The sequence below is a fragment of the Bombina bombina genome, chromosome 1 (genome assembly GCF_027579735.1).
Source record: "Bombina bombina isolate aBomBom1 chromosome 1, aBomBom1.pri, whole genome shotgun sequence".
In the NCBI taxonomy this organism is placed as follows: Eukaryota; Metazoa; Chordata; class Amphibia; order Anura; family Bombinatoridae; genus Bombina; species Bombina bombina.
In genome coordinates this window covers 352,662,245-352,675,972 of record NC_069499.1, presented here as the reverse complement: position 1 = coordinate 352,675,972, position 13,728 = coordinate 352,662,245, and the positions used below count along the sequence as shown (strand labels likewise).

General features: G+C 38.7%; 1 protein-coding gene across 1 annotated transcript in view; it reads right to left on the bottom strand.

Moving 5' to 3' along the window:
• PTPRN (protein tyrosine phosphatase receptor type N) overlaps positions 1-13,728 on the bottom strand; it is a 339,294-nt gene that overhangs the window by 63,746 nt on the left and 261,820 nt on the right. Inside the window, exons 13-14 of the mRNA XM_053698177.1 lie at positions 7,844-8,056; positions 1,448-1,654 (exon numbers count right to left, since the gene is read on the bottom strand). Coding sequence (XP_053554152.1) covers positions 1,448-1,654; positions 7,844-8,056 — 420 coding nt within the window. The remainder of the gene's footprint in view (positions 1-1,447; positions 1,655-7,843; positions 8,057-13,728) is intronic.

Below are 13,728 nucleotides of genomic sequence, written 5' to 3'. Positions count from 1 at the left end.
TTATGTTTGTTGTAAAAGTGTCTCATGACACTAGATATGATTTTGCCTTTCTCCATATCTTTTTTGGCATTGCAGATGTCTCTATTGTGTTCTAATATCCTTGTTCTTACTTGTGTTGTCATATGGACATTGTAGTACAAATATAACTCCAATTGAGGTGCAAGAAAAATGTGATGTTAACATGTTTTTTTACTGTATTTATTTTAAATATGTTTGAGTTTTATAACCTTTGGGCATGTACCACATGGAAACATACCAGGGGATTGGCTTACCTTTCTAGGTTTGTGACTTACATGTCTTTCAAGTTTTTTGTCCTTTTGTAGCCAATTGATACCTGGTCACCTAGCCAGGAGGGGATCATTTTGTAGGATATGCCAGTTATTATTAATTACACTGATGACTTGTTTCATTTGAGGATTGAATGTGGTAATTAATCTCGTGAGATTGTCTATTTGTCTTTGGCGAGGCTGTAATAACATTAGGCGTTCTGTTTTTAATGCCTGTGTATGTGCACGTTTGACAGAACGGCTGCTGTATCCTATTTCATTTAGCCTATTGGATAGTTTGATTGCTTCTTGTCTGTACTCTGAGGTATTTGAACAATTTCATCTCAACCTTATAAATTCCCCTTTAGGGATGGCTTTAAGGGTGCTGGGGGCATGGGCACTGGTGTGATACAACAAGGTGTTAGTAGCTGTTGCTTTTCTATACATCTTAGTGCTGATCTGTCTTTCCTCATTCTTGTTAATTTCCAAATCTAAGAAGTTTACTTTATGGTAACTGTGTTCATATGTTAGCCTTAGATTAAGATTATTGGTGTTGAGAGTGTTCATTAATTCTTTGAGAGTATCCAAGGGGCCTTCCCAGATAAACATAACATCATCTATATAGCGAATCCACAAAGGGATGTATTGTGTATAGATGTCATGTTCGTCTTGCTTTCCCACCAGTCTAGGAATAAATTAGCATATGTTGGGGCACATGCTGTGCCCATGGCTGAGCCTTGAATTTGCAGATACAAAGAATATTTGAATGTAAAATAGTTATGATATAGAATGAAATGTAATAATTGTATTATAAAATGGTTCTGAAATTGATTATCACTCTGATTGGATGACAAAAAAAGGAATAGCCTGTTCCCCTAATTTGTGTTTAATACTTGTATAGAGTGACTCAACATCCGCTGTTACCAGGATGGAATCATTAGACATTAGAATTATTAGATTGTCTAGTCTCTGGAGGACTTCCATTGTGTTCTTCACTTAGGATGGTAATGTGTAAAGGTACTCTCTCAATCTCTGATCTATGTATTGACTGGCTTTCTCAGTTAAGCTATTGGTGCTAGAAAGGAATATGAAACTGAAAAGTTAAATGTTCAGTTTCATATTCCTTTAAATTACCAAATACATTTAACACACAAACAGAATCACTTACACAAAGCACTCACCAGGATCATGTGGCCAGTTGAAATATCCATATTAGACTGGACTGGCTCCTCGCACCATGATGGGGTACTGCTGTGAGAGCTTGGGCTGGGTTGGGGGATATCACTAAATTGTGAAGAAACGCTGCTAACCCGGGAGTTCTCAGCTGCACCAGGGGCATCAGTGCGGCTAAATAATGACTTCCCTGCCATGTGCTGTCTGCAAAGATCCTGCATTAGAGGAGAAGTAGAAAGCACAATAAGTGGTAAATTCTCTAAATGCTAGAAGAAGCACGCGGAAATAGCACCAACTGATGCATCAGTCTAGTAAACTCAGTCATGGCAAACAACTCCTCTCTACTTTCATCTCTCTCTTCTACCCACCTGCACCACCTCCTTCGTCTGTCTTTAGTGCTCAAGACGTGGTAGACTACTTTTTAAACAAAACACATACTATCCGACGGAACATCCAGACACAAGCCTGCAATCTTCCATCTCCACCCCCAATCACCCCCTCTGTCACTCTCTGCATCTTCCTCCCAGCCACAAAGAATGACGTTTGCTCCTTACTGTCTTCCTCATGCTTCACTACCTGCCCACTTGACCCCATCCCTTCAAATCTAATACCTTCTCTGTCTCCCACCCTCACTCCTGCCCTTACCCACATCTTCAACCTATTCCCTTCTTTTTTTAAACATGTAAAGGTCACTCTTATACTCAAAAAACCCTTCCTTGACACTAATTCTCTTGCAAACTACCACCCAATATCACTGCTTCCACTAACATCAAAACTCCTGGAAAAATAGTTTAAGACCACCTAACCCACTTCCTGTCCTCCAACTCTTTGTTTGACCCCCTGCAATCTGGCTTCCGTCCCCAACACTCAACTGAAACTGCCCTCAATATGGTTACTAATGTTCTTCTTTCTGCTTAAAGTAATGGCTACTACTCTATATTTAGCTTACTTGATCTTTTGGCTGCCTTTGACACAGTTGATCACCCCCTCCTCCTACAACTCTCTTGGGGCACGATGCTCTAAAGGTCTCTGGGTTCGCAAAATTATTAAAATTGCTCGCCAGTATTTCTATTTCCCTGGTGGAAAAGGGAGTTTTCACGGTAAAAAGGGGCATATACTTTACAAAAGTGCACAATAAAATATGTTTTTTAATTTTCTTATAAAACTAATAATTGAACCATTCAGACAAATATACGCAGGAAAAAAATTGTATTGTTAAGGTGCATCAAAAATTGTAACAAAGATCTTCAAAAATCATATTTGATCAAAAAGTTACATTTGTGTCACCAAGATTACAAGTTTTGTGTTCGTGTTTTAACGCTGAAAAAATGGTTATTTCAGCTTTAAAACAGCACCGCAGCCATTACAAGTCTTGTCAGTATAGCTGTACCGCAAGCCTTTTAGCCTGTAACGCAACGTCAGTCCCGCACTTGTAAAAATGAAGTTTTTTCATGGGACTTCCATAGCGCAGCCATTACGAGTTTTGCGGTGAGGATAAAAAGCTTGCGTTACACCCTATAACAACAAGATCTGTTTCGCAATCTAAAAGCAGTAGTTACATAAAACTCATAACTGAAGAGTTACAAAGTGCACTAAACACCCATAAACTACCTATTAACCCCTAAACCGAGGCCCTCCCGCATCGCAAACACTATATTAAAGTTATTAACCCGAAATCTGCCGCTCCCGACATCACCGGCACTAATAAAAATTATTAACCCCTATTCCGCCACTCCCCGACATTGCCGCCACTATACTTAAGTTATTAACCCCTAAACCGTCGCCCTCCCGCATCACCAACACTATTTAAATATTATTAACCCCTAATCTGCCGTCCGCCCACATCACCCCCACTATACTAAAGTTATTAAGCCCTACACCGCCGCCACTATAATAAACCTATTAACCCCTAAACCGCAAGCCCCCCACAACAAAATATACTAAATTAAATTATTAACCCCTAAACCAAAAGCCCCCACATCGCAATAAACTAATTTAAACTATTAACCCCTAACCCTAATGCCCCCCTAACTTTATATTAAAATTACAATTTCCATATCTTAAATTAAATTAAAACTTACCTGTAAAATTAAAAAAACTAAGTTTAAACTAACAATTAAACTAATATAACTATTAAACTAAAATTAAACTAACTACCAATTAAATAAACTATATTACACATTAAAAAAATCCTAACACTACTATAAAAATTACAAACTATCTAATTACAAAAAATAAAAAATACTAAATTACAAAAATTAACAAACACTAAATTACAAAATTAACAAAGGAAATTATCAAAAATAAAAAAGAATTACACCTAGTCTAATAGCCCTATAAAAATAAAAAAGCCCACCCAAAAAACAAAACAAACCTAGCCTACAATAAACTACCAATAGCCCTTAAAGGGGCCTTTTGTAGGGCATTGCCCTAAGTTAAACAGCTCTTTTACCTGTAAAAAAAAATACAAAGACTCCCCAACAGTAAAACCCACCACCCAACCAACCCCCCCAAAATAAAAAAACCTAACTCTAACAAAAACCTAAGCTACCCATTGCCCTGAAAAGGGCATTTGTATGGGCATTGCCCTTAAAAGGGCATTTAGCTCTTTTGCATTGCCCTGAAAAGGGAATTTAGCTTGTTTACGAAAAGCCCAAAACCTAAACTAAAAAAAAACACCCAAAAAACCTTTAAAAATCCTAACACTAACCCCTGAAGATCCACTTACAGTTGTCCCGCTTGAAGGATCTTCATCCCGGCGGCTCCATCTTCATCCAGGCGGCAGGCGGCTCCATGTTCATCCAGGCTGCTCTATCTTCATTCAGGTGGAAGGCGGCTCCATCTTCATCTAGGCGGCGTCTTCTATCTTCATCCCGGCGGCGCAGATGCCGTCTGGATGAAGATGGAACCGCCTGCCGCCTGGATGAAGATGGAGCCGCCGGGATGAAGATTCTTCAAGCGGGACTTCAGCAACTGTAAGTGGATCTTCAGGGGTTAGTGTTAGGATTTTTTAAGTTTTTTGGGTGTTTTTTTTTTTTTTAGTTTAGGGTTTGGGCTTTTCATAAAATAAATACCCTACAAAAATGCAATGCCCTACAAAAGGCCCTTTTAAGGGCTATTGGTAGTTTATTCTAGATTAGGTTTTTTATTTTGGGGATTTACTAACTAGTCTACCTAGTTAAAATAAATACAAACTTACCTGTGAAATAAAAATAAAGCATAAGCTAGCTACAATATAACTATTAGTTATATTGTAGCTAGCTTAGGTTTTATTTCACAGGTAAGTTTGTATTTAGTTTTAAATAGGTATTATTTAGTTAATAATTGTAATTTTAATTTAGCTCTATTTTAATTATGTTAAAGTTAGGGGTGTTAGGGTTAGGTTTAGGGTTACGTTAGGTTTAGGGGTTAATAGTATAATTTAGGTTGTTGCAATGTGGGGGGCTGGTGGTTTAGGGGTTAATAGGTTTATTTAGTGGTAGTGATGTGGGAGGCCAGAGGTTTAGGGGTTAATAACTTTATTTAGTGTTGGCAATGTTGGGGAGCGGCGGAATAGGGGTTAATAGATTTATTATAGTGTGGGCGATGTTGGGGTGCAGGGGAATAGGGGTTAATAGTATAGTGGGGCAATATCGGGAGCGGCAGATTACGGGTTAATAGATTTATTTAGGTGGCGGCGATATCGGGAGCAGCAGATTAGGGGTTAATAACATTATGTAGGTGTCGGCAATGTCGGGCGGCAGATTAGAGGTGTTTAGACTTAGGGTTTATGTTAGGGTAACTTTTTTTTCCCCATAGATATCAATGGGGCTGCGTTCCCGTGCTTTTCATTCCACGCTTCAAGTGTTAGTTTTTTTTTCTGACACCTTCTCCCCATTGATGTCTATGGGGAAAGCGTGCACTAGCACGTCAAAACAGCCCTTGAATTGTGTGCGGTATGGAGCTCAACGCAACCATATCGCACGCACAAGCCGGCTGTTTCAAAACTTGTAATGGGAGCACTATAGAGGGTAAAATAACGCAACTTTTGTTGCGTTTGTTAAATTCCCTATAGCGTGCATAACTCGTAATCTAGGTGTATGTTAATTACACAAAAATAAATTGTATTAAATATGCACAGCGTAAATCATAATTTAAGTGCACTGGATGCACAAAAACACACAGAAATTCATACATATAAATACAAAATACAAAGCGTAATTGTTGTTTTTTCGTAAAATAGGCTGAACACGGACGTTCCATGGGCGTAGATTAAATTGTCTCTCTAATCCTAGTGTAATTCTGTTTTATAATTTTTACACTACTGATTTTACAGTTTTTTCTTGCAAACTAAAAGGTGGCAAGTTTTTCTTAAACCACTCTAAACACTTATAATCTTTACTAAAAAAAAAACACATGCATACGAAAATATAGGTGATTGTAAGATGCTACTTGCAGAAAGCAGCGTAAGGTGATTTATATTATCTGCAGGATTTACATTTTAAAGTGCGCTCTCTGCTCAATTCGCTCTAAGGAATGAAGTGTCTCTTTTTAGCGAGCTCCATTACTTTATATAGGAGGGGACTGACCATTTTTTGCGATAATTCCACCACGGCAGCCCCTGCAAGGGTCGGGGAGAAAAACCACATCTGATCTGGCGAAGTTTAGATCATTGGACCCTATGAGGCCTATTTATGAAATGTCTGTCGGACCTGATCCGACAGTGCGGATCAGGTCCGACAGACATCGCTGAATGCGGAGAGCAATACGCTCTCCGTATTCAGCATTGTACCAGCAGCTCTTGTTAGCTGCTGGTGCAACGCCGCTCCCTGCAGACTCGCGGCCAATCGGCCGCCAGCAGGGGGGTGTCAATCAACCCGATCGTACTTAATTGGGTTGAATTCCGGCGATTCCTGTCCACCTCATCAGAGCAGGCGGACAGGGTTATGGAGCAGCGGTCTTTAGACCGCTGCTTCATAACTGGTGTTTCTGGCGAGCCTGCAGGCTGGCCAGAAACACGGACCCTCAAGCTCTGTACGGAGCTTGATAGATAGGCCCCTATGTCTCTGTGACACTGCTCTCTCTTGGATCCAATCTTATCTATCTAATAGGTACTTTTCTGTGTCATTTGCTGGTGAATGCCTCTGTCAGTTGGAGTATCTCAATGCTCTGTTATGTGCCCTCTTCTCCATTTATACTTCTTCACTGGGTAAACTCATCAACAGCTAGGGCTTCAAATATCACCTCTATGCTGATGACTCAGATCTACCTCTCCACTCCTGCTCTCTCTCCCTCTGTCCTTTCTCACGTCAGTTAGACAACAAGCAATGAATTAAATAATGAAGCCTCCGGTAGTAGTTTTAAAACGGTAATCCATTATTGGAGTTAAAAATCACAAATCTTCACACAGAAGTAGGCTGTGGCTGTGAGATCTGCTGACGCTTTTCGGCTGTTAGGCTGTAGTCATAGCTAAGGATCTGTCACAGAAAAAAAGCAGTGACTGCTTATCTGACATTTCTTCATTGGTGGCCTCTCACCATCTAAAGATTAACATGTCCAAGACTAAGTTCCTTCTAATTACGTCTCTATACTGATTTCTGACTTTTTCATCACTGTTGATGGCATCACTATCTCCCCATCACCCCAAGTCCGCTACCTCAAATTTATACTTGACTCAGATCTGTCCTTCACCTCCCACATCCAATCACTCTCTTCCTCCTGCCGCAATCACCTACCCAATATTTCCAAAATGTGTCAGTTTCTGTGTGTTGACACCACTAAACAACTAATCCACTTTCTTGAAATTTCCAGACTTGACCACTTCTATATCCTACTCACTGGCCTTCCTCTCTCCTGCCTCTCTATCCTTTAATCCATCCTAAATGCCTCTGCCAGTCTAATCCACCTTTCCCGCCACAATTCTCAACCTGACCTACAAAGTCCTTACCAATGTCGCTCCTGACTACCTGTCCTCACTAATCAACAAATATACTTCATCCGCCCCTTAAGATCCATGCAACGTCTATTATCACCTCTTCCCATGCTAGACTGCAGGACTTCTCTCGTTTGGTGCCAACCCTCTGAAATTCACTTCCTCATGCTGTCAGACTTTCCCTAACCTGCCTTTTTTTAAACACTCTGTAAATAAATGTTTTGTTCAGGGAAGCCTACAACCCATCTCATTATATGGCATTAACCGTATGTATTGGTGCAAAACATGGTTATAATACATGCTAAGATTTTACACACCATCCTTCTAAATGCTATAAGAAACAAATATGCCTGCTTTCCCTACCCACATATAGTTTAATTTTTAAGGTACCAAGAGACAGACTAATGGTCTTTAACATTAATGAATTTATACATAATACATAGGTATTTTATTTCCCCAACCCCTATTGTTTCAAAGGCACACAGAACCATACCTGGTACTCAAATGTGGTGTCACCAGCCCCTTCGGGACCAAGTGCTGCAAGACGCTCTTTCTCCCTCTGCTTGGCATGTTGGCGGAGGCAGAAGATGACAGCAGAGGCAATGACAATCCCTGCGATACACGCCAAGGCTATGAAGATTAGCAGAACAAAGCGGAAGGTATCTCCAAAGTGTGTGGTATGAGCAACTGTTGCATTTTTGTTCCTCTGAAAGATAAGACACCATGTTAGACCAATAGGCCAAAATGTTTGAAGAAACATGAGTTTAGAAAGAAGGTTTAATATAAAGTGCAACCACTAATCTAACTGTGCAAGTAAGGAATGAGATAAATTAATCCTGATGCAAGAGACCATACGTAAAAATTACGTGTTGTTAAAAAAATAAAATTCTGGAATTTCCGCTAGAAGGAAAACAATGATATCTGTCAGGAAATGAGAGCTTAATTAGTGCACTATAATTAGTGTAAAAGAATAAATAGCAGATCATTCTTACACTTTTAAAGCTCAATAAAGTTATATCCTTCTCTGTGGTGTTTTTAGAGAACAAACACTGAATTGTAAAAGATATTAGCACATTTTGGTGAGTATACTACATAGGATAACGTGATTGATTAAAGCAGGCACTCATTTTTAAAAATTACAGGTCAGTAAATTGCTAGACAATAAAACAAATACATCGGCCTATATTCACTAATCCACAGTGTGACCAGTGAGGTTAGACTTAAAATTCTTATTTAAAATTCACTCTGAACTTGTTCACTTTGAGGTCTCGTCACTGCCAAATGAATTATTCAGTGTGTTTTTAACAAGAAATTCATTTGCCTCACCAGCATCATTAAACATGTAGCAGCTGGTCATGTGATCAGGAAAACTCACTTCTCCATCTATGAATCTTTTAAGATACATATTTTAAATTCATTATTAACCTACAAATCAGCACATATAAAAAATTCATGAAAGGTCAGTACTTTTTAAACAAATTGCAAAAGGTTGAAAGGTTCATATCATCTCCCTTTTAAGACCTTATTGAATCTAGGCCTAGATTATTATTATTATTTTGTTTTTACCAAACTGTGCCAGTCATTCAAAATATTTTAAGTTATTGCAGAGAATATACAGTTTTTCCCTGAATGTGTTCCCCATGAGAAATTGCTCATTTATTCTTTTTTTTTTTTGCAAAATAAATAGTTGGATTTGATCTTTGAAACCACAGCCTATCAAAATAGGCTTGGCTTGCAGTTAGATCACATCTTTTTCTCTTATCACTCAAATGCTTCCGTTTCTTATCTCTCTCTGTGTAAAATACTTACGGCTAGATTTAGAGTTCTGCGTTAGGGTTAAAAAGCAGTGTTAAGGGGTCCTAACGCTGCTTTTTAACGCCCGCTGGTATTTAGAGTCAGGCAGGAAAGGGTCTACCGCTCACTTTCTTTCCGCGACTCGAGGCTACCGCAAATCCCCTTACGTCAATTGCGTATTCTATCTTTTCTATGGGATTTGCCTAACGCTGGTAGTACGAGTCTTGGAAGAAGTGAGCGGTAGAGCCTCTACCGACAAGACTCCAACCGCAAAAAAAAGTCAGTAGTTAAGAGTTTTATGGGCTAACGCCAGAACATAAAGCTCTTAACTACAGTGCTATAAAGTACACTAACACCCATAAACTACCTAATAACCCCTAAACCGAGGCCCCCCACATCGCAAACACTATAATAAAAATTTTTAACCCCTAATCTGCCGCTCCGGACACCGCCGCAACCTACATTATAGCTATGAACCCCTAATCTGCTGTCCCTAACATCGGCGACACCTATATTATATTTATTACCCCCTAATCTGCCCCCCCAAAGTCGCCGCCACCTACCTACATTTATTAACCCCTAATCTGCTAACTGGACATCGCTGCCACTATAATAAATTTATTAACCCCTAAACCGCCGCACTCCCACCTCGCAAACACTATAATAAATTGTATTAACCCCTAATCTGCGCTCCCTAACATCGCCGCCACCTACCTACAATTATTAACCCCTAATCTCCCACCCCAACGTCGCCGCTACTATAATAAAGTTATTAACCCCTAAACCTAAGTCTAACCCTAACCCTAACACCCCCCTAAGTTAAATATAATTTAAATAAAACGAACTAAATTTACTATCATTAAATAAATTATTCCTATTTAAAACTAAATACTTACCTGTAAAATAAATCCTAATATAGCTACAATATAAATTATAATTACATTGTAGCTATTTTAGGATTTATATTTATTTTACAGGCAACTTTGTATTTATTTTAACTAGGTACAATAGCTATTAAATAGTTAATAACTATTTAATAGCTACCTAGTTAAAATAATTACAAAATTACCTGTAAAATAAATCCTAACCTAAGTTACAAATACACCTAACACTACACTATCAATAAATTAATTAAATAAATTAACTACAATTAGCTAAAATTAAATACAATTAAATAAACTAAACTATATTACAAAAAAAACAAACACTAAATTACAGAAAATAATAAAAAATTACAAGAAGTTTAAACTAATTACACCTAATCTAAGCCCCCTAATAAAATAAAAAAGCCCCCCAAAATAATAAAATGCCCTATGAGATGAGAGACACTTTGGTGCGGCGTTCCTGGCAGCGTCTGCGGGCTCAGCAAGACAACCGGAAGTGACGCCGGTTTCAGTATAGTCCTTCCATAGAGAGCCAACGGAGTGCCGTAGCAGTGGCGAAACCCAGCCACTATGTAGGTATAGGAAAAAGAGAAGATGCAGGCACTACTGTGGATAGCTTAAAAACAATGAGTCTTTATTTGAAAAGCCATTAAAAAATTGAACAGCTACAACCGCTGTAAAGATCATGAGAAAAGGTACAAAAATCGACAAAGGCAAGGCAGGGGAGAAAAATAGACATAGAAAATTGTCTGACTAGTTTCGAGTACGGACTGTACTCTTATTCATAGACATGCAGAGAGGAGGCTAGACTCGCCTTTTAAAGGGAAAACTTGTGTCTGAAAATTCAGCTGATGTCCATTACTATTGATTGGGACATAAACTTCAGTTAACCCCTCAAAGACAAGTCACGCCTAGTCTCTGTTGGAAAGATTAAAAACAAAGAACGAAATACTCAGATTATTGTTATTTTAAACAGTGTTACACTCAATATCAGTTAATGTTTTAGTAGGAGAGACATGAAACAGAGACTGTTGGCGATCTATGTAAAATGTCATAAGTGGCATTAGAAAAATATTGTTCTATTCATGTATAATACAAAGTTTATAGGAGCTGAACCATAGTTACATATACCTTGTAACCTTATCTGTTGCAATTGGGCAAAATTACTGTTATGCAAGATCGAGAACAGTATTAAGTAATTGTCCTGTTATAGATTTTCAGATTATAGGTAAATGTAAAACATAGACTTAGAGATATACTAAACTAATGATGGCATAAATATTGAATACACAATGTCTAATGAACAATGTTAAGTAATAGTCCTGTTATGGATTTTAAGGTTATAAATTAATGTAAAACATGGACTTAAAGATATGCTAAACTGGTGATGACATATATATTAAATGCACAATGCATATAGACCCTAGAAAGTAATAATCCAATTCTAAATACAAGATGATATATATTGGGGTATGTGTCGATTTTTGTACCTTTTCTCATGATCTTTACAGCGGTTGTAGCTGTTCAATTTTTTAATGGCTTTTCAAATAAAGACTCATTGTTTTTAAGCTATCCACAGTAGTGCCTGCATCTTCTCTTTTTCCTATACAATAAAATGCCCTACCCTATCCTAAATTACAAAGTAATCAGCTCTTTTACCAGCCCTTAAAAGGGCTTTTTGCGGGGGGCATTACCCCAAAGTAATCAGCTCTTTTACCTGTAAAAAAAATACAATACCCCCCAAACATTACAACCCACCACCACATACCCCTACTCTAAAACCCACCCAAACCCCCTTAAAAAAACCTAACACTAACCCCCTGAAGATCTCCCTACCTTGAGTCGTCTTCACTCAGCTGAGCCGAATTCTTCATCCAAGCGGGGCAGAAGAGGTCCTCCATCCGATTGAAGTCTTCATCCAAGCGGGGCAGAAGAGGTCTTCCATCTGATTGAAGTGTTCATCCAAGCGGCATCTTCTATCTTCATCCATCTGGAGCGGAGCGGCAGCATCCTGAAGACCTCCGACGCGGAACATCCATCCTGGCCGACGACTTCCCGGAGAATGACGTTTCCTTTAAATGACGTCATCCAAGATGGCGTCCCTCGAATTCCGATTGGCTGATAGGATTTAAGGTAGGAAAAATCTGATTGGCTGATTCAATCAGCTAATCAGATTGAAGTTCAATCGTATTGATCGGAACAGCCAATAGAATGCGAGGTCAATCCGATTGGCTGATCCAAACAGCCAATCGGATTGAACGTCAATCTGATTGGCTGATTGAATCAGCCAATCAGAATTTTCCTACCTTAATTCCGATTGGCTGATAGAATCCTATCAGCCAATCTTAATTTGAGGGACGCCATCTTGGATGACATCATTTAAAGGAACCTTCATTCGTCGGGAAGTCGTCGGCCAGGATGGATGTTTCGCGTCGGAGGTCTTCAGGATGCTGCCGCTCCGCTCCGGATGGATGAAGATAGAAGATGCCGCTTGGATGAACACTTCAATCGGATGGAAGACCTCTTCTGCCCCGCTTGGATAAAGACTTCATTCGGATGGAGGAACTCTTCTGCCCCGCTTGGATGAAGAATTTGGCTCGGCTGAGTGAAGACGACTCAAGGTAGGGAGATCTTCAGGGGGTTAGTGTTAGGTTTTTTAAGGGGGGTTTGGGTGGGTTTTAGAGTAGGGGTATGTGGGTGGTGGGTTGTAATGTTGGGGGGGGCATTGTATTTTTATTTACAGGTAAAAGAGCTGATTACTTTGGGGCAATGCCCCGCTAAAAGCCCTTTTAAGGACTGGTAAAAGAGCTTATTACTTTGTAATTTAGAATAGGGTAGGGCATTTTATTTTATTTTGGGGCTTAGATTAGGTGTAATTAGTTTAAACGTCTTGTAATTTTTTTTATTTTCTGTAATTTAGTGTTTTGTTATTTGTATTATAGTTTAGTTTATTTAATTGTATTTTAGATTAGATAATTGTAGGTAATTTATTTAATTAGTTTAATGATAGTTTAGTGTTAGGTGTATTTGTAACTTAGGTTAGGATTTATTTTACAGGTAATTTTTAATTATTTTAACTAGGTAGCTATTAAATAGTTAATAACTATTTAATAGCTATTGTACCTAGTTAAAATAAATACAAAGTTGCCTGAAAAAATAAATATAAATCCTAAAATAGCTACAATGTAACTATTAGTTATATTGTAGCTATATTAGGGTTTATTTTATAGGTAAGTATTTAGTTTTAAATAGGAATAATTTCGTTTTATTTAAATTATATTTAACTTAGGGGGGTGTTAGGGTTAGACTTAGGTTTAGGGGTTAATAACTTTATTATAGTGGCGGCGACGTCGGGGGTGGGAGATTAGGGGTTAATAATTGTAGGTAGGTGGCGGCGATGTTAGGGAGGGCAGATTAGGGGTTAATAAAATTTATTATAGTGTTTGCGAGGCGGGAGTGCGGCGGTTTAGGGGTTAATACATTTATTATAGTGGCGGTGATGTCCGGTCGGCAGATTAGGGGTTAATAAGTGTAGGTAGGTGGCGGCGACGTTGGGGGGGGCAGATTAGGGGGTAATAAATATAATATAGGTGTCGGCGATGTTAGGGACAGCAGATTAGGGGTTCATAGCTATAATGTAGGTAGCGGCGGTGTACGGAGCGGCAGATTAGGGGTTAATAATATAATGTAGGTGTCAGCG